The following is a 19,962-nucleotide window of genomic DNA, read 5'->3' on the forward strand; positions in this document are numbered from 1 at the left end:
GCCTCCACCTGTCGGGGGCAGCGTTTCCGGAGCACCGGGGAGGCGGGGCCTGGCCGCTGGGGCTGGACTCCCGGGCAGCGCCTGCAGCGGCGCGGGTGGTCACGGGCGCGCAGTGGCCCGGTCGCGGGCTGCCAGGCCATGCCGCGCGCAGTTTGCGGCCGGCTCGCCTCAGCGCTGCGGGGGACACGCGCACAGCCGCCCGCGGTCGCCCAGAGGTGTGTGCACGCGTCGGTGTCGCGGCCGTCCCCAGACCAGAGCGAGCGGACGCGGAAACCGCCCCGCGCCTTCGACCCAGCGCTGCTGGAGTTCCTGGTGTGCCCGCTCTCCAAGAAGCCGCTCCGGTGAGGTTCGCCCGCGGCGGGTTTTCCGTCGCGGCCTCCCGTCGCGGGGAGGGGGGCGGGTGGACCGCCGCCGAGCAGCCCTGGCAGGTCACTCCGGGCATGCTCTTGGCTGCCATTCCTTGGCCCCGGGGTCTCCCGCGGCGTGGGGAGGGGAGGCGGGAGGCCGGCGGCGCGCCGAGCCCCAGGCCTCCCAAACCGAACCGCCGACTCGCCGGCGCGGGCCAGAGCGCGTGTCGGTTCTGCCCTGGCCGCGCCTTAGAATCGCCAGGGCCCCTTTTTTAAAATGCAGATTTCCAGGCACCCCAGGGCGGGTCGAATCGTTCGGAAGGCCCGCGGGCGGGGCTTGAGCAATGGCGCATTTTCTTAAAAGGACGCGAAGGGTTTCTCACGGAGAGCCGGGTTTATGAGTTCGTAGGACTCAAGACTAGTCCACGGCGTTCCGATTTTTAAGCCAAGGCGATGAAAAATGCAGTGGCCTCCAGAGTCTTGTGAAAACGCCGTGTACGGCCTTAAGCATGTAAGCGAGGGGTGCCGCCTTCTTTTGGCTTTCAGTTCTTGACTAGATGGCTTTTGTAAAGGCCTTCTTAACCTTTAACGTAGTCGTTAGGGTGAACACGCTACCGTGCCAGGCTGCTGACTCGGAACCCTGACACCAGGAAACACCGAAATGGCATCAGCGGTAGTCTTGGGGTGGCAGATTGCTAGTAATCTTTATCTTCATCTTTTTAAATTTCTCTTTCAGGGTTTTTCTCATAACGAACATATGACTCATTCAGTTTCCTTAAACCTTGAAATTACCATTTGATCTCCCTCTTAGCTAATTGCGTAAACAGCTCACTTGCAGATAACGCTGCGTTCCGGAGTTTCCTCATTTCTGCACTCTCATCTCTCTCACACTTCTGTGTGTTTCGAGTTTTCAGTGGTTTCCTTTTAATGGATCCATAAGGCTGCTCTATTAAGCATGTACTATTAAAATGAAGATGTTGAAATTTCCTGTAGGGTCTGTTCCAGTAGTAAATGAAGGGGGATTGTTTGGGGGTTGAAAAAAGTAATGAAGGAAGATTTGGATGGAAAGGGCAAATCTTTTCTGACTGGTATTTTTAAAAACTGAGGCATGGCTTGGGACTAAAGTGAAAATGAGAGAAACTGACTAAAATGGGAACAATTAAGAGATTCATTTTCTAAGAGAAATGGTTCGATGATCTATTACTGCTTTTAGAATGAAAAGCAGTCTAATTCTGCTTTTCTGGGATTAACTCTTATGTTAAGAACTGGATAAACGTTACTGTTTATTGAACATCAAGCTCTTCCAAGCATTCTGTTCTCCACGATTCATTTTGTTTTTCTTTCTCCCCCTCAGATATGAAGCATCGACAAATGAATTGATTAACGAAGAGTTAGGAATAGCCTATCCAATTATTGATGGGATTCCTAATATGATACCACAGGCAGCTAGGATGACACGTCAAAGTAAGAAGCAAGAAGAAATGGAGCAGCAGTAGATCATACTTAAAAACGACAACACACACAACTAACTTTTCTAAATACCACCCACCTTTTAAGAAGTCAGAGTGGCGGGTAATAAGTGGAGGAGAAGAATGTTTCTGTCTCTTCCTACGTTGACTGTCCTTATTCCATTGGTCTCGTTAGCAGGGCTGTTATACTCGGCCTCCGTGGAAGACAACTTCCCACAGGGCTGCACTAGCACAGCCAGCCTGTGCTTCTACAGTCTGCTCTTGCCGATCACCATACCCGTTTATGTGTTCTTCCACCTTTGGACTTGGATGGGTATTAAACTCTTCAGGCATAATTAATACAGCCAGAGCCAAGATGGTGTATCCTCGTGATATGCTTGAGTGTCTGCCTCTGAAAGCCCAACTACATGGAAATACTGGACACCCACTGAATTTGCACGGAAGATGCTTTGCCTGGCTTCTGTCAGAGGTTTAGGACTAGGGGAGGCCTAAGCTGCAGAGGCTTCTTGATTGTACTTTGGTTCTGCCCTTGTTTTTTGAAGGTTCTTATTTATACCTGGGGTATCAGGAGAAACATTTCAGCAAAGTGTCTCATTGGAAATGAATAGCCCCAGCCATCATCTGATGACTTTATTTCTTATCCCATTCATAATTAAAAGTTACTAATTTGAAATCTTATACGTTTATTTTACATTCAGAGTCTGGTAAAGTCACATGTTAAGGATGACTGAAATAATTCCAGAGGCGCTCTGTTGGGGCAGCTGTAGAGAAATGCATTTGAACTAATGTGGTATAAAACTGTCATAAGATGGAAACCGTGTATTTGCCAAAATTCGGAGTTTGTAAAATTACCTTCATTTCTTTGGCATCACATGCTTACATTAACAATAATATATTGACATTTCCCATAAAACAATTTGTAGTTTTGTGGGGTTTTTATCCCCTTTGGTCACTAGAGTGTGAGTCTAAGGAAGAGAAAATGTAAAATATTCTAAATTTTAAACTTAGAATTTTAGAGAGACACATAATAGCCAAAATAGAATAATTTCCCAGGAAAGTATGTGCCCCTGGAGGTAGAGGTGGGGTGGAAAGTTGTGCAAATAGCTGATTATGTCCTGTTGAGTTGAGGGCTACGTTTTGAGGCACATTTCAGTTTATTTTCCTGCCACAGGAGACCTATTTAAATAGCACTACTGAGGGCATGAGCATTTTACACATTAATAGTTCCTGATTTTCCAGAACTTTCAACAAGATTGATTAGTACAATAACTCTTTCAGAAGTGTAACATAAATATTTCAGTAGTTACCCTTAAGAAACCTAAGACCTGAATATAACCTTAACTGATTCTTAATAGAACCTTAAAGTAGTTTAACAGAACCTTTAGATAGTGATTCTTCCCCTTCAAAAGACAATTAAAACAAGAGGTTGGATGTGTTTCCTGTTGCATTAATTCAATGTATATACTGTAGTACAAGTCATGTTTTAAAAACTATGGCAAGGACTTCCCTGGTGGCACAGTGGTTAAGAATCCGCCGGCCAACGCAGGGGACACGGGTTCGAGCCCTGGTTCAGGAAGATCCCACATGCCGCGGGGCAACTAAACCCGTGCGCCACAACTACTGAAGCCCACCCACTCTAGGGCCTGCGTGCCACAACTACTGAGCCCACGTGCTGCAACTACTGAAGCCTGCATGCCTAGAGCCCGTGCTCCACAAGAGAAGCCACCGCAATGAGACGCCTACGCACCACAACGAAGAGTAGCCCCCGCTCGCTGCAACTAGAGAAGGCCAGTGCGCAGCAATAAAGACCCAATGCAGCCAAAAAAACAAAAAAAAACCTCCTCTATGGCAATATACAAATAACAAGGAAGACAACAGAGGTATGCATCATTTCCTGAAATGGCATTGTTTTTCTTTTTAATTTGCCCTAAATCTCACTATGGTCAGTGTAAATGAAAGAATTTTGCTGATAAAACAAGCACTGTGTTCTGAAATCGACTGTGGCAACGATTGCACGATTCTGTGACTCTACTAAGTCCACTGAGTTGTACAATGTACATGGCTGAACGATATGTTATGAGACTTGGACATCAATAAAGCTGTTACCCAAAAAACCCCAGAAAAACAGTATCTGTATGTTCGGCATAAGGTTCAGTGGTTCCGAGTCACTTGCTGGGTCAAATGTTAGAGACACGGACAAGAATGGAATATAGGTCTGCTGAATTTTGTCTACCACATGATGCTGCTTCTAGTGGCCCCCTGAGAGATGACACACTTTCTTGGGAAGTCTCCAACAGTTTTCTCACGTTCCTTTCCTAAGTTCCTCACAAGCACATCATCCTTGCTTTCTGTCCGTTATGGGGATTCCTGCACCAGCTTCCCGTTACAGAATGCCACGCACATCATGACACTGACCTCACCACCTACAGCTGTCGCAGTGTAAACCCACCGTGAGAAATACGGCCTGATTCTTTCACTAACTGGGACTTCTCCCCACTCTTCCTCCCCAATAATTAGCCGACTCCACAGTGGCAGGGACCTCCTGCCTCCCCAGAGCCTCTCAGCAAGACTACCTTGCCTACTGTCCTCACCGCATCACTGTCGGGGACCATCTTTAGCCACCTTGTGAATAAACTCCTTCCCATCAGCCTTCTAAGTGGGGGTTTTCCACCCTGAGGGAGCAAGAAAGGACTGGTCACGACCTACTTTCCCTCTTCATTTTCTTCCATTCCTGCAGAGTGGGCTTTTAAGGAAGGCTCTTTGAACTTCAGACTCTGCATCTGTGACATGGAAGTTGTCACAGACCTGGTGGGAGTTTTACGTGAGGCAGGAAATAAGAAATTACATGGTACAGCCAAGAGCCATAGTAGAGTCTCACTGTGTGTGGAAAGGGGACGGGCGTTTTGTGCCACTTACTGGAACGCTCCATTTGGAAGTGACTGCTATCTTCTGCACCAGCCACTAGGTGGCACTTCCAGCTAACTCCCGGGACCACGGGCAGCTAAGCTCTGGGAAGGAAACTGAAAGAAGACTGTAGTTGGGGAATTCTGAGCTAGGTAGCCATATTCCACAAACTTATTAATTCACTCTCATGGCATCTACTAGACAGGCCTGACAGCTGCAGCGAATCCTGAGAAACGACTGGGAATAACCCAGACAGAGGAGGAGGTGGAACTGAAGACAGGAGGAAGCAGGAGGGGTGCAGGTGGGGTGAGCAGAGGGTTCCAGGCAGAAGAAAAACCATGTGTGAAAACACAGGAAGGAGTCTGCAGCCTGTTCAGGAAACTGAGCTGGTTACAAACGACAAGAATGGGGTACACTGTGTATGCAGGGCTGTGGGGGACACCAGGAGGCACGTCGGGATGGATTTGGGAACTAGAATAACAGTGTTAATGAGAACGGACGTTATTGCTTGATTTGAAAATTGTTTTGATATATGCAGCTGATACGGCTCTTCTTCCCAGAAAAAGGAAAAAAAAAGCACATGCAAACTTGCAGAGGTTTCGTGTGTCATGGACCCCCGGGGTGACACATGCTCAAATCTGCACCAATACATTAGCCACCAGTCACATGTAGATACTCAGCACCTGAATTTTCAATCTCATTTTAGCTAAATAGCCATACACTGGACAGCACAGTTCTACACTTTTTCTGCCACTACTACCAACAAAAGTTTTCTCTCTTCAAAATTCTTCAACAGCTAAACCTTAACTACAGCAGGGGTCCATCTTATTCAACGGCGCAGATCTAGATTTCTAGCCTCACGGAAAGTTCTACTGGACAGTGTTGGTCTAGATACAAGGAGACCAGTTGAGAGACAACCACAGCGATGGGAGAGATGGTGAGAGCCTGAACTAAAGCACTGGCAGTGGGCTTAGAGGGAGATGAGAATTAGAATTGTCAAAACCTGACTGATACTTTTAACATAGGGAGGGAAGGACAGGGTGGAAAGGAAGATGGCGGTAGGAGGGATCGGTGGTACCATTCCAAGCTGAGTACAGGAAGATGGCCATCTTCTTCTTGAACACGCTGCGATGAAGGAGCTGAGAGGCATGCAGGTAGACACAGGCCACGCAGAACGATGGCTGCAGTGCTGGACTCTTATCAGTTCCTGTCAGGCAAAGAGAGAGAGAGATCTGGGTACCATCAGCATGTAAGTCATAACTGACTCCATGGCGACGACGAGTACGTGCAGACTGGGAAAAGACGCCCACGCTAGCACTTCAGGCTTTAGGTCGAGGGAGTGTAAGAGAAACATGCAAAGGAAATGACGAAGCAGCAAAGAAAAAAGAAAGCCTAGCAGTTCATGAGAGTTTTGAGGAGAAAGCAGTCAACAGTTTCAAATGCAATAAATACCTTTAAGATAGAAATGGGCAAGTTTTCATTGAAATTTGCAATAAGAAGTCATTTGTGACTTTTACTAGAGCAGTGTGAGAGGGAGAGCCACCACGTCAGCCCCTGGACGCACCACCCAGACGTTTATGAGGTAAGAAAATCCCTTCCGTCTCACTTGATGCACTGGGTTTCAGGGTCACCTTGTTTTAACAGCCTAATCTGTATCACTACTAATACATCTTACATGCAAAAACAGCCATTCTAAAAAAGCAGGTAAACACATTGAACAGTCGGCAAGACTTTTATGTTCACTTCTGAGTTAACTTTATTTCCCGAAAGGGGGAAAGCGTGAGAGGTACAGTCAGCCGAACCCTCTGTTGCTGTTGATGGCTACTTGCAGCGCTTCTTCTACTCTTTCCATTGTAGAGTATTTAGGGAGGTAGAGGACACTGAAACACGTCTGTGCCCTTATGGGAGCTTTCTCATTCAAATCTTCAGGACAGCGAAATGTTATTTTCATGTTCTTTAAGCCTATTAATTGAATTCTGTCCGTTCCTGTAAGAAACGCTACAAAAGAAGAATCAAAATGAGTCATCTGCTTCACAGAGACCAAAATTTACAGAGAGAAAAATGTGTTTGTTCAGAGACACTAATTGAGGGCCCCTGGGCAGAGTCCTACATTGGACTGCATTGGGGACCACTGTTAGCACAAAGTCTGACACAGTCACCGCCCTCAAGGAGCTTACAGTCTGGCTGGGAATATCAGATTCTTGAGCAGGAAAAGACAAACGGCAAGAGAAAAATAAAAGGGTGTAAGACAGCAAACAAGGTGGCATGGAGTTAAGTACCTGCTGAGTGTAAATGCTGTGGTTCAGAGCAGGGAGAGAGAATCAGGCTGGGATGACCGGGAAGGCTTCCGAGAGTTCGGAATGAAGTTGAACCTTTAAAGGAGGGAAAGGTTTAGAGAGGCCACAAGGAGGCAGGTGAAGGTTCAAGGAACGGAAGGAGAAAGCTGGAGGTGGGAGGTGCAGAGTAGGCTCTGGAATGTACAGACAAGGGGACTGTTTGGCTGGAACAAAGATTTCCTGTAAGCGTTAAGACTGGAGAGTTAGGTTGGGCTCCTGGAGAAGTCTGAATACTTTCCAACACCCATGTTATCCACAGAAAAAAGAATGAGCAGATAAACATTTCTCAAAAATAAGCTAAGGAAGTTGAGTAAGAAAATGAGAGAGGAAGTCTTTAGACAGGTCTCAGGAAAAGCACCGAGTAGGCATAAAACTGAGCTCAAAGTCTGAAGCTGAGGTAAAGGAGTGGACACAAATGACGGTACACAGCCTGGCTCATCCCACAGGGCCTGGGTAACTGAACGGTGACTCAACTACAGGAGAAGCCTCCATATTTAGCTCAAAGAAAAGAAGAAAAATTTAGAAGCAAGGCAGAATTGAAAATGACAGGAGAAAGACCTATATTAACATTTGTTTTTTGATGTTGGGACAACCTGGCATAAAGGACCTTCCACTGGGCTAGGAGTGGCTCTGACAGCATGATTTGTTGCAAATGGTACCCATGACACACAAGATTTCCTTACCTCACAGAGAAGACACGAGATTATAGACCTCCTCCTGATGCAATACTCACCAAGGAATTTTTTCTTTTCCTCCGAAGTCAATTTGTGTAAAGCCTTCCAAAACATCACTATGGTGGGATGTGAACTGTCATATCCTTGTTCGTAACGTGCATTCTAGAGAAAATGCAAGAAAAAAAAATTCAGGAAACAAACAAACAAAATTGTAATTCAAACCACTTGGCCTTTATGATGTACCTTTTCAAATGTTTCCCAGTCGTAATCTGTATTTCCAATAATCACATCCTTGAGTTCTTCCGGATGGAAAAATTCAATAATCTCCTTGTCGCACACTTTGTAAAATCCTCTTTGAAACTCTTCATAAACCGCCTTTACAGAGATGTTGAAGATGTAACTGACATACTTAGAAACATAGTCCCTCCTTTAATGAAACAAGAGATGATTTCAGGTTACTGCACTATCCTGAACAAAACTGGGGGAGGGGGTGAAAAGGATGATAGAAATAAAGGAAGAGACAGTGGCCTTGGGGTCCTCCTGGCAGCTGCTGCAAAACCTTCCCCAAACAAGGGGAAGGCGGCCACCTGCGCCATCTTTGCACAGTTGCCGGCGTGCAGCCCCCTGATTCTCGAAGGAGGGTCTGCAGCGCCACGAGGGAGCTTGAGACATCCACCGGCGTGTCAGTCTTGAATAAAGCACGAGAGCTTTGCAAGTCTAGCTGGGGCAGTGCCCCTTCACAGAGATTCAGGGCTAGCCTGGTGACTGAAGGCCTAAGGTCTGGAATTCTCCTCTTGGAGAAGTGCTGTTGGGATGGCTGGTGTGCCCAGGTAATGGTTCCTGCCACTGCAACAACAGGCTGGGACAAGAAGTGGAGAGCAGCGTGCCTTCTACCTGGGGACTCTGAATTCTGCTGACACAAAGGATGTCCTCCATCTGGTGTTGGACAGATCCTAGGAACTTTACATCTTTCCTGCATGAACCCATGTGAGCAGCTGTCAACCTCTGGGGGATGGGGGGAGGGGGCTGCCTAGAAATTTGGGGGCCAAAATGAATTAGGCGACCTTTACTTGGTCTTATCGAAAGGATACCAATAAAATATTCTAAAGCAGAAAAAAAAAAAGTAAGAGCTATAACATCTAATAACTGGGTGCTTACCATGTGCCATGAACTGTTAGAGCTGTTTTTTTCATGTATTGTCTAATTTAATCTTCTTAAAACTCTGCAAGGCAGGTTCTTATGGCATTTTGGTAAAGAGGAAAAGAAACTGAGACACAGTGAAGGTACGAGATTGCTCAAAGTCACACAGTTAAGAGAACTGACAGATAAGAAGAGAAAAATTTTGGAAGAATAAAACCGTCCCTGTTATCTCTGGAGAATGGGCTAGGGAGACAGGGGAAACTTCCTATTTTATACTCTTTTGTATTGTCTGAATTTGTCAGAGTGAGTAATTATTTGTGCTTAAACACAAACAAAGAGGGGATTTATACATCTAGCTATGATGGAGTAGCTTGTAGCAAATGTTCCCAGCGATAAGAACTAGAAAAACCCAGGTAATATACAAAAGCACATCTAGCTCCAGGTTTCCAAATCTAAGTCAAGACTCAAGAGGGCCTTTGGACTAAGAGACAAGGGAAGCTCCCCGAGGTGAGCCCAGCACTTAGCTTGCAGTTTCTGCCTTTGGGCACATTTGCCAATTCTTTCAGGGAAAGGGGCCAGGCATTCAATAATACTATGGACAAATTGGGGTATTGTCATAAAATACACCACAGAGCTAGAAATGTTCCATTTCTTGATCTGAATGCTTCTAATTTTGAACTTGTCTGTATGTTATAATACCAAGTTTTTTAAAATAAAGAATGCTCACTCGATATTTCTTTGCCACTCTGACCAACTATCAGGGGAGCGTTCTATAATCGCAAACTCTATGGCTCTAAATGGCATCCCATAAAGTATTGGGAAGTCAAGATACCACAGTAACATCTAATAATATTAACAAAACTAAGCTCCTGCTGTGGACCAGACACCACTGTGGACAACTCCAGGCACTGGATAAACAACGGTGAGCAAGACAGACCAAGACCCTGCCATCACGCAGCTCCTCAGAGCTACGGAAACACTGATAAGGAAACAAGCAAAAATCCTAAAGGTAGGTAACGTGTGACGTGAAAAGGTAAGGGGGTAAAGAGAGAGAGCTCAGTTGTATAATCCTAGACAGGAAGATGAGGGAAGGCCTCTCCAAGAAAGCCATTTCCTTCCCAGCCAGCATACAAACCCTAGGAGACACACACATACATACAACATGAACTGACTCTCCGCCTTTTCGGAAAATGATTGAGAAAGGAAAATAATAATTACAAGGAATTTTTAGAGCCCAGTGAAATAAATGCAGTGTATAAACAAAACAAATACTTCACTTCTTTGTACCTACTTGTTAGCGTGGTCGACAGTTATGTGACTTCCGTTAGGAATTAAGTCTACGTCATTTTTGTCCCAATGCACCTGTAACCACAAATGAACTCAGTATCTCCGAGACAATCCCGAACAATATACTATCAACAAAAACACTCTGGAGCATACCTCTTTTCCTCAAACCAGCAGGGTGGTGAAAAATTACCACCTTTACCATGCAGAACGAAAACTAAGTTTCTAAAAGAACTTGAATGATCTATTTTAACTGATCATATTGAATAAATTAATCGGACAGTTGCCATAGCTCAGCATTCACTTTACACACTACAGACCTAGTATGGTAGATTTGCAAAACATGGCCATAGATTCCTCCCATCCTGCTATCTACGCAACGTGATTCTGCAACACCTCCCATCAAGAGGGCGAGTCTATTTCTTCGGCTCCCGAGTCCGAGCGTGGCCACGTGAAGTACTTTAGCCCACGGGACCTGACAGGAGCAAAAGCTTGAAGGGCAGCTGGTGTGCCGGGGCTCGCCATCTCCTACTCGCCATGACCCTGCGACCACTCGTGAAGAAGCCTCAGCTAGCCTACTGGAGGATAAAAGGCCACTAGAACAGAGACAGCTGTTCCAGCTGACACCCCCTCAGCCATCCGGCCTGCTGGCCACCAGGTGTGTAAGCAAGGCCACTGTGGGCCAGGCGGCCCGCCAAGTCAGCCCAGTCCAGACACCCACAGAATCGTGTCTGCTGCTTTAACCCACTAAGCTTAGGCGTTGTCTGTTCCTTGGTAAAATCTAACTGATACACCCAGCTCGTGAAAAATGAGGAAGAACACCTTCTGTACTAGCTTAATTCAGTGTGGTTTTTTATTAAAGGTAAGTATAAAAAAGGTTAATCAGATGAAACAGGAGCTGTAATTTGATTTTTACTGTTACTCACATTAAAATGGATGTGGAATACTTCTGCAAGGTCATCGCCTTCATCATCCAGAAGGGTCTGCAAACTCCTGAAGAACAAATGGTTTTATTCTTTACATGTCAATAATCTTGATGGCTAGAAACATCATCTAAAACAAATGTCAAGGGCACGCTTATTCCCAAGGTGGGAGGTCAGGTTCAGTTCACAGAACCTGCTTCTGTGTACTGAGAGTCTAACTCGGGCCTGACCTCAGCCGAAAGTGTGACATTTGGAGGTTTATTTGCAATTCTGCAGGCTCCTCACACAATTCCCAGCTCTCTTCCCTCCACCCTATCCGGCTCACCCAGTGACAGCAGGTTCCTAATTCAGAAAAGGATCACTAACATGCTTATTGATTCTGAAACTCATTCACACTGGTGTTACCTTTCTTTAAGCTTTTAATAAACATTACTTACAGAATAATAGATTTCCTTTTAATTATAAGGTATCACTTGAAATTTTTAGGAGTGGGTGGGTCAAAGGGCCTTCTCTATACCTCCTGTCCCAATATCTTCAAGCTTAAGACAGACCTGAAATTTGACCACCTTAACTGTGTCAAGGCATCTGTGAGAACAGAGGTTACATCAGAATGGAGAGCAGCCTGTCTTTATATTTCCACCTTTATAAATACTTTTATTTTTCTTAATTTTTTATTTTTTAGCCAGGCCACGCAGCATGCGGGATCTTAGTTTCCCCGACCAGGGATCGAACCTGCGTGCCCTGCACTGGAAGCGCGGAGTCTTAGCCACTGGACTGCCAGAGAAGTCCCTATAAATACTTTTAAAGTAATACAAGGCATACTATATTATGTGCTCCCTCACTCATTTATTCATTCAACAAACATTTATTAAGTATCTGGTATGGCAGGGATAAGGGACGTAAAGCTGAGAGTAAGACATTATTATTGATTAAATCCTGAGACTTACAGGTAAGATATGCTGATAAAAATCTTACTACAGTGCTGTCAGCTATGTGCAGCTAGGAACGATGTAAATGGTACAGGTACAACTTGGGAGAGCTTGGTTAACTCCTTCTGAAAGGATGCGTGTCATCGGGGAAGACCTCTGGGAGAAGGTGGAATCCAAGTTGATTCCTTTTCCCTGCTGGATTTTTTATTACCATATTGTGCCAAAATGTTGGATCCTTTTTTGCTTTTTTTTTTTTGGCCATGCCACGTGCCACATGGCTTGTGAGATCTCAGTTCCCCGACCACGGACTGAACCCAGGCCACGGCGGTGCAAGTGCCAAGTCCTAACCACTGGACCGCCAAGGAATTCTCTAAAATGCTGGATCTTTTATTATGGTATCATGATAAAAACAGACCATGTTTAACTGTGCTTTGGGGGGGTTGAGGGAAAGTAATGGGAACCCAGCTGACAAAACTGGATTCATCATAAACTTGGCTCAAGATACTCTGTCTTTATATGTCCCTGTACAGCTCGTTTGCTTATTTATGGGTATGTTTATGAAGAACACCTGTGAACCTGACTCCCCAAACAAGAACTAAAACATTGCCAGGATCTTATACCTACCTACAGGGGGTACCTCCCTTATCCCATTTTTCTACCACCCCCAAAATGTTATACATGTATCTACAGTTTGAAGAGTATCTTTTCTCTTTGCTAAGGTATCTCTTGATGAACAGAGAACTTCCTTCATCTTATTGCACTGAAATTTATCAATCTTTCCTTTAACGTTGGTATTTTTATGTCTTGCTTGAGAAATCCCAGTGGTGAGAAAGATAACTGTCCATATTTTCATCATCGTTGCATTCAGTATTCAAGTCCCTTATCCACACAGAGTTGATTCTATTATGTGATGTAAGGTATCTGTTCTCCTTTTTTTCCCAGGTGCATTAATTGAACAGTACTTCTGTTCCCACTGATCTAATATACTACCTCTAACAAACTTCTAATATACTAAACCTCTAATATACTACCTCTAACAAACTTCCATGTGTATAGGGGTCAGGTTCTATGCTCTCCTGTACCATTGGAAAGCTTGCACCAATATCATACTGCCCTAATTAATACAGCTTTCTAATGACTCTTGATATCTGCTAGGCCAAGCTCCCCATCCTTATTCACCTTGCAAATTATTTTTGGCTATTCCTGGCCCCTTGTTCATCCATATACATTTTAAATCAGCCTTTTTTTTTTTAAGCCTGCTGGGATTAAAATAGGAGTTTTGTTGAATATAGAGGTCAGGGATTCTCAAAGCATAACCAAGACCAACAATTTCTGGGAATCCCTGAGGCCTTTACAGGGGGGTCCACAAGGTCAAAACTAATTTCATAATACTACTAAAGACGTTACTTGCCTCCTTCACATTCTGTCATGAGTACAGAACAGAGTTTTCCAGAGGCTATGTGACAGCTAACAGAATGAGCATGTATTCCTGTATTTAAAACATTTATCACTTTTAATTTCTAATATTATAAATACTGACAAATGTCACCGATATAAGTAAAAGCTCTTTGGGGTCCTCTCTTAATTTTTAAGAGAGTCTTAAGACCTAAAAGTTTGAGAAATGCTAATATGGATTTAGTGGTCTTTATTCAGTTTATGTATATTAAGTTATTTAGTTTATTAAATCTTCTTAGGCATAAGCATTATTTATGTCATTTTCAATGTTTTCAGCAAAAAATGACAAACTTATCTACTCCTTTCCAAATTTGGTGCTTTCAATATTTTTTCCTTATCTTACTAGTATAATAAGTATAACGATTAATAGTTGGATTCTCGAGCCAGTGTCTGTGTTCCAACCATAGTTCTGTCACTATGGGATCTGGGGCAAGTTACCTAACTTTCTTCCCTTTCAGTTTCCTCATCTGTAAAATAGGGATAATAATAATAACAGAATCATACTACTGTTCTCATTCTTTTAGAAATCCCCACAGTATTCCATTGCATAAATATACCAAAAACATTAATTCCCTCACTGAAGAGCATTTAGGTAGTCTACATATTATAAACTATCTAATACAATGTGCGTTAGGAGACATATCTGCACGATCGCCTACTTCTAAATGTGAAATGTCTAGAGGTAGAATTGCTGGGTCAAAGCAGCAAACATGTTTTTTTTTATTCTAAGCACAGTAGTCCCCTCTTAGCCATGGTTTTGCTCTCCAAAGTTTCAGTTATCTGTGGTCTACTGCAATTTGAAAACATTAAATGGAAAACTGCAGAATAATTCATCAGTTTTAAATTGCAGGCCGTACTGAGTAGTATGATGCAATCTCTCACCATCCCTCTTTGTGCGGTAAATCATCCCTCTGTCCAGCGTATCCCACCTGTTGGGCATTCAGTAGCTGCCTCATGACCACTGTGGCACCACAGTGCTTGCATCCACGCAACCCTTATTTTACTTAATGACGGCCCCAAAGAGCAAGAGTAGTGATGCTGGCAATTCGGATGGGCCCAAGAGAAGCCATAAACTGTATGTTTTAAGTGAAAAGGTGAAAGTTCTCAACTTAATAAGGAAAGAAAAAATCAGACGCTGAGGTGGCTAGGATCTACAGTATGAAAGAATCTTCTATCTGGGAAACGGTAAAGAAGAAAAAAGAAATTCATGCTGGTTTGCTCTTGCACCTCCAACTGCAAAAGTGATGGCCACAGTGCATGTAAGTGCTTAGTTAGGATGGAAAAGGCATTAGATTTCCTCAGTAAGACATTTTGAGAGAGGGAAACCACATTCACATAACTTTTATTACAGTATATTATTATAATTGTTCTATTTTATCATTAGTTATTGTTAATCTCATAGTGTGCCAAATTTATAAATAAAGTTTTATCCTAAGTATGTACGTATAGGAGAAGACATGGTATATATAGCATTCGGTACTATCTACGGTTTCAGGCATCCACTGGAGGGCTTGGAACGCATCTCCTGCAGATAAGGGGGAATACTGTACTGCCATACTGCTCTCTGACAAGGAGTTACCAATTTACAATTAATTCCACTCACAATTCTTGATATCAGAGTGAACCTTCTCCCAAATCCTTGCTGACACTACACAGCATCAGTATTTCCAACCACTGTCAATTTGAAGTCCATATTAGCCTCTCACTTTAATATGCATTCCATGATCACTTAATTTATGATTATCCATGATCATCCTAATTTACGAACCATTTCTATTGCTTCTTTTGTAGGTTACTTTCTTGTATACTCTGTCAATTTTTCTTATGGATGTGCAGGAACACTTTATTCAGCAGGGGTATTAACCCTTTCTATTATATGTTACCAATATGTTTTGTGAGGTGGTGGCTTGTCTTTTAACTTAGAAATAAGTTTTCATTTTAAAGAGGATGACATAAAACAACTTTTAAAATAAACATCAGGACTTCCCTGGTGGCACAGTGGTTAAGAATCCGCCTGCCAATGCAGGGGACACGGGTTCAAGCCCTGTTCTGGGAAGATCCCACATGCCATGGAGCAACTAAGCCCGTGTGCCACAACTACTGAGCCTGCGTGCCTAGAGCCCGTGCTCTGCAACAAGAGAAGCCACCACAGTGAGAAGCCCGCACACCGCAACGAAGAGTAGCGCCCGCTCGCTGCAACTAGAGAAAGCCCACGCACAGGGACGAAGACCCAACACAGTCAAAAGTAAATAAATTTTAAAAAAAACAAAACAAAAAAACAACTTTGGAAAACATGTCTCTTTAAAATAAATAAGTAAATAAATAAATAAAACGAAATAAAATAAGCATCACTTGCAGGTTTTGCACCAAGGTGTAACCTGTGCTGTCATGACTGTCTCTACTCAAATAAACCAAAGGTTAATGAAAACAGTGAGGACCGACTATACGAAAAACCAACTTTTCTTAATTTTAGAAAGTTAAATTATTATCTAACAATTTGACAAAGTTAGAATCAGTTTAAAACACCCAGAATGCTACTATTGAACATGAAAATACTACTGGAATGTGTGTGTTTAATTATTTATCTAAATATATGTTAGACAGGGTTCTGAAAAAGGAACGACGTTAACTTACTGTCCCAGAACAGGACTGAGTTCTTTCAAGTCTTCTAATGATGGCACTTGGTCCAAAAGTTTCTTAAACAGAGCCAGTGGGAAAGGGATGTTGGCAACATTGCAACTGAACAGGCAGAGTCCACACAGAACCCCAAAGAAGAAATAACTCTTCTTCTCAAATTTAGGCTGAAAAGAGGAAAAAAAAAAACTTTAACGTATTATGAATTTTTACCAGTACAATGGAATATTTATATTAGGTAAACCATTTCTCCCCTTTCACAAAATCAAATCACAAATTAAAACGAAAAATCTTGAGATAAGAATACTTAGGGTTTATATTCAATTATTAAGTCAATTTAAATCCCTGCCACAGTTTTGGTTACTGAAAGCATCAATAGTATGGGGGTGAGGAGACAGGAGAGATGTTGTTCAGGCGGAAAAGCTGCAATGAGTAGCAAATGAATCCTAGAGTTCAAAAGCACAGCACAGTGAGTATGGATAACGATACTGTACTACAATCACCAAACCTGCTGTGGTACTAGATCTTAATTATCCACCACTGAAAAGAAATAATTATGAGATGTGATAAAGGTGCTAATTACCACTACAATGGCAATCATACTATAATATAAATATATCAAATCAACATGTGGTACACCTTAAATTTATACAATGCTATATGTCAAATATATTTCAATAAAAAATAAAAGTATTAACAGGAATAGAAACACCTTAGGCTCAGTAATCCTTATAAACAAAGTTTTTGCAATTTCTTTTCATAGGCTGTATCTTCAAATTCATTGGGAAACAGAACAAAGAATGAGTGCCTAAGAAAGGAAGGGTTCATTTTTACCTATACATTCTAGAAATGGTCAATACATATATATTGCTTAAATTCTCTTGTGTGGACTTGGGAACCCAGGGCAAGAGGACCCCCATTTTAGAGAAAATAATCACTTTTTTAGAATTAAAAGTTATCTCCATAATTACATCAATAATTCCTCTCCCATAATACAACAGTCTAGACAACCTAATTTTCTATGGTAAATCCCCATACCTTTTCTCTCAGGAAACACCTACACCAAGGAAAGAGGACTTACCTTGACAGGAAACCACATGTAGGAAGCCTCTTCAGGATATGTGAACATCCCATATTCTGGCCGGGTCATTTCTTCAAAGAGACAATGGAAAAACTCTGCTCTGACTCCTCCAGCGTCATATCCAATTTCTCCACTAAATGAAACCTAAAGAAACAGAGCAAATAATGCATCACTTCCAGAGCTCTGTACTGCTACGCATTAAATCTCATTTAATAACTATTTGTGGACCCCAGTATTTGGGAGGTACTGGGGTAAGCAAATTACTTGTGTTAGCGCATTGAATTTTCTTACGAATTCTAGGAGGCTCATGAGGCTTCAAGAATTTAAATAACTTTCCCAAGGTTATACAGCTGCTAAGACTTTTTTTAAAAATAAATTTATTTATTTTTATTTTTGGCTGTGTTGGGTCTTCGTTGCTGCGCACGGGCTTTCTCTAGTTGCGGCGAGTGCGTGCTACTCTTCGTCGTGCTGCATGGGCTTCTCATTGCGGTGGCTTCTCTTGTTGCGGAGCACGGGCTCTAGAGCGCAGGCTCAGTAGCTGTGGCTCGCGGGCTTAGTTGCTCCGCGGCATGTGGGATCTTCCTGCACCAGGGCTTAACCCGCGTCCCCTGCATCGGCAGGCGGATTCTTAACCACTGCGCCACCAGGGAAGTCCCCAGCTGCTGAGACTTAATCCTACGGGTGACAAACCTGAGAGCCTGAAGTCTTCACCACTAAACTGACCTCAACTGGCCTCATTTTTATAATCATCAGGTACATTAAGTATAATGAAAATAAACATAAAGAAATCATAAATATCAGAATTTTCAAAAAAACTGAAAAACCAGAGCACATGTATTTACTGGCTTGGCTGTTGATTCCATAAGGAGGCAGCAATCCCACCTGTTGACACCAATCCCTCCTCAAGATGATTCTATTATAACCCATCTTTGCTCCTTCAATTACTTGCTCTGTTCTCCTTTCTGCCTTTCCTTCTTGGAATCCTTCACTTCAGTTTACAAATATGTTAAGGTCTCCCTTATCCTTAAAAGAGAAAAAAATCTCAACACCACTGTTTCCAGTACAGACAATACTGGCTTCCTCTAATCTAGGTTGCCTAATTTTGGGGATTAATGTACACCAACTTCTAAACTCGTTTCTCTACTTAAATGCTTCTCTCCAAGAGGACCAAGAATCTGTGAATCCCCAATTCCAAGGACTTGAGTTTCTCACGTCTCATCCTAATTTCACCCACTCATTTTACACTTCTGGCCACTTCCTCTTTCTTCACACTCTTTTCTCCCTTGCTTTCTCTTATGAAGCACTATTCAAGCTTTCATCTCTCTCTTCTTTTTCGTGCTGCGTTAATACCAGAAATTCCTGCAGCTCTATGCTGGTGCTTCTATCCTTCCTCTTACCCTGCCCCTTTATGTGGGCAAGCTCCTTAACCTCACGAAGTGTGTTTTCCCACGAGATCATCAGTAAGATTAAATGGGATAATGCAGGTAAAGTGTCTCACACAGTCTGGAAAATAGTAGCTGCTTATTCAAATGTTACCTAAATTTTTTAAATGGATGAATGAAATATAAAAGTGGAACTAAAATAACTGAGTGGACTGGCTGGCTGACACAGTTTAGAGTCAAAATGAGTTCACCAGATTTTTTTTTTTTTTTTTTTTTTTTGTGGTACGCGGGCCTCTCTCTCACTGTTGTGGCCTCTCCCGTTGCGGAGCACAGGCTCCGGACGCGCAGGCTCAGCGGCCATGGCTCACGGGCCCAGCCGCTCCGCGGCATGTGGGATCCTCCTGGACCAGGGCACGAACCCGCATCCCCTGCATCGACAGGCGGACTCTCAACCACTGCGCCACCAGGGAAGCCTGAGTTCACTAGATTTTTAAAAATTATCTATGTGCAAAAATACACAGAAATGCCAACTCTAACTGCAAACTCCATACTTTTAAAATAGTATCTTGAGTTTGGTCAAGTCAATCATTCTTTAATCTGAGTAGGACAAGTGATAAACTAACGCCTCGAATCAAAAACACTCTAATAAATATTATCAGGAAAATCCTGACTTGTCTTGATTAATTGGAGAGTCTAGAGCCTGATGGCTGGGCTGAAATCCTGGCTCTGATACTTATCAGTTGTGTCACCCTGGGATAAGTTACCTCATGGTTCTGCACCTCAGTTTCCCCATGTGTAAAAGGAGGGAAAAACAGAACCTTCTACACAGTGTGGGTCAAAGGGTTACAAAAGTGTAAAGCTTTTACAGTAGTTCCTGGCATAAGGAAAACATTCATTAGATCTTCTAGTCATTATTATTCTGTGTCAAATATCTATTAGTAAGACAATTTATATAGTAGCTAAACTGAAGATCGTTATTAATGAATACTCAGGACATGGTGATATCTACAATTATACCCTCAAAAAACTATGTAGTCAATAAAGAGAATGTTCTCTCTTCAACAAAGCAATCTGGGTTCCTGCAGAAGAGCAGAAACAAACTCTCAATTCTCCTCTGGGTCAACCCCATCTCACTGGAACCTTTAAAAGGTGATGACCAGCCGGCTTGGTCAAGCCTCATGAGGGGATGGACCTCTTAGGGCTAGTACTGGGCTATCTACCTGATCAGGTTGGGGGGAGGACGACCATTTCACCTGCTGCTCGTTAGCCAGACTGTACTGACAGCTCTCACCTGGAATGCACAGGTAACTGGGGAAAACTAGGGGAACTCCGATACAGATAACCCCAGCGGAAAAGGGCGATAATTCCCTCTCTGTAAGGCCCCTTATTACATCCTTTTATGTT

At 43.1% G+C, this 19,962-nt stretch overlaps 3 protein-coding genes across 3 annotated transcripts in view; 2 read left to right on the plus strand and 1 right to left on the minus strand.

The window, feature by feature from the left end:
- Positions 1-29: 29 nt before the first annotated feature.
- Positions 30-1,843, plus strand: PYURF (PIGY upstream open reading frame). Its single transcript, XM_030865702.3, has 2 exons — positions 30-341; positions 1,702-1,843. The coding sequence occupies exons 1-2, from the start codon at positions 139-141 to the stop codon at positions 1,841-1,843; spliced, it is 345 nt and encodes a 114-aa protein (XP_030721562.1). The 5' UTR covers positions 30-138.
- LOC115858099 (E3 ISG15--protein ligase HERC5) overlaps positions 1,700-19,962 on the minus strand; it is a 44,605-nt gene continuing 26,342 nt past the window's right edge. The window contains exons 17-23 of the mRNA XM_030865689.3: positions 17,177-17,320; positions 16,096-16,262; positions 11,081-11,147; positions 10,162-10,232; positions 7,974-8,157; positions 7,790-7,892; positions 1,700-6,718 (exon numbers count right to left, since the gene is read on the minus strand). Coding sequence (XP_030721549.1) covers positions 6,513-6,718; positions 7,790-7,892; positions 7,974-8,157; positions 10,162-10,232; positions 11,081-11,147; positions 16,096-16,262; positions 17,177-17,320 — 942 coding nt within the window. The 3' untranslated portion in view covers positions 1,700-6,512. The remainder of the gene's footprint in view (positions 6,719-7,789; positions 7,893-7,973; positions 8,158-10,161; positions 10,233-11,080; positions 11,148-16,095; positions 16,263-17,176; positions 17,321-19,962) is intronic.
- On the plus strand, positions 1,940-2,721 carry PIGY (phosphatidylinositol glycan anchor biosynthesis class Y). Its single transcript, XM_030865703.2, has one exon. The coding sequence runs from the start codon at positions 1,940-1,942 to the stop codon at positions 2,153-2,155; it is 216 nt and encodes a 71-aa protein (XP_030721563.1). The 3' UTR covers positions 2,156-2,721.

Source organism: Globicephala melas, chromosome 5 (genome assembly GCF_963455315.2).
Source record: "Globicephala melas chromosome 5, mGloMel1.2, whole genome shotgun sequence".
Classification (NCBI taxonomy): Eukaryota; Metazoa; Chordata; class Mammalia; order Artiodactyla; family Delphinidae; genus Globicephala; species Globicephala melas.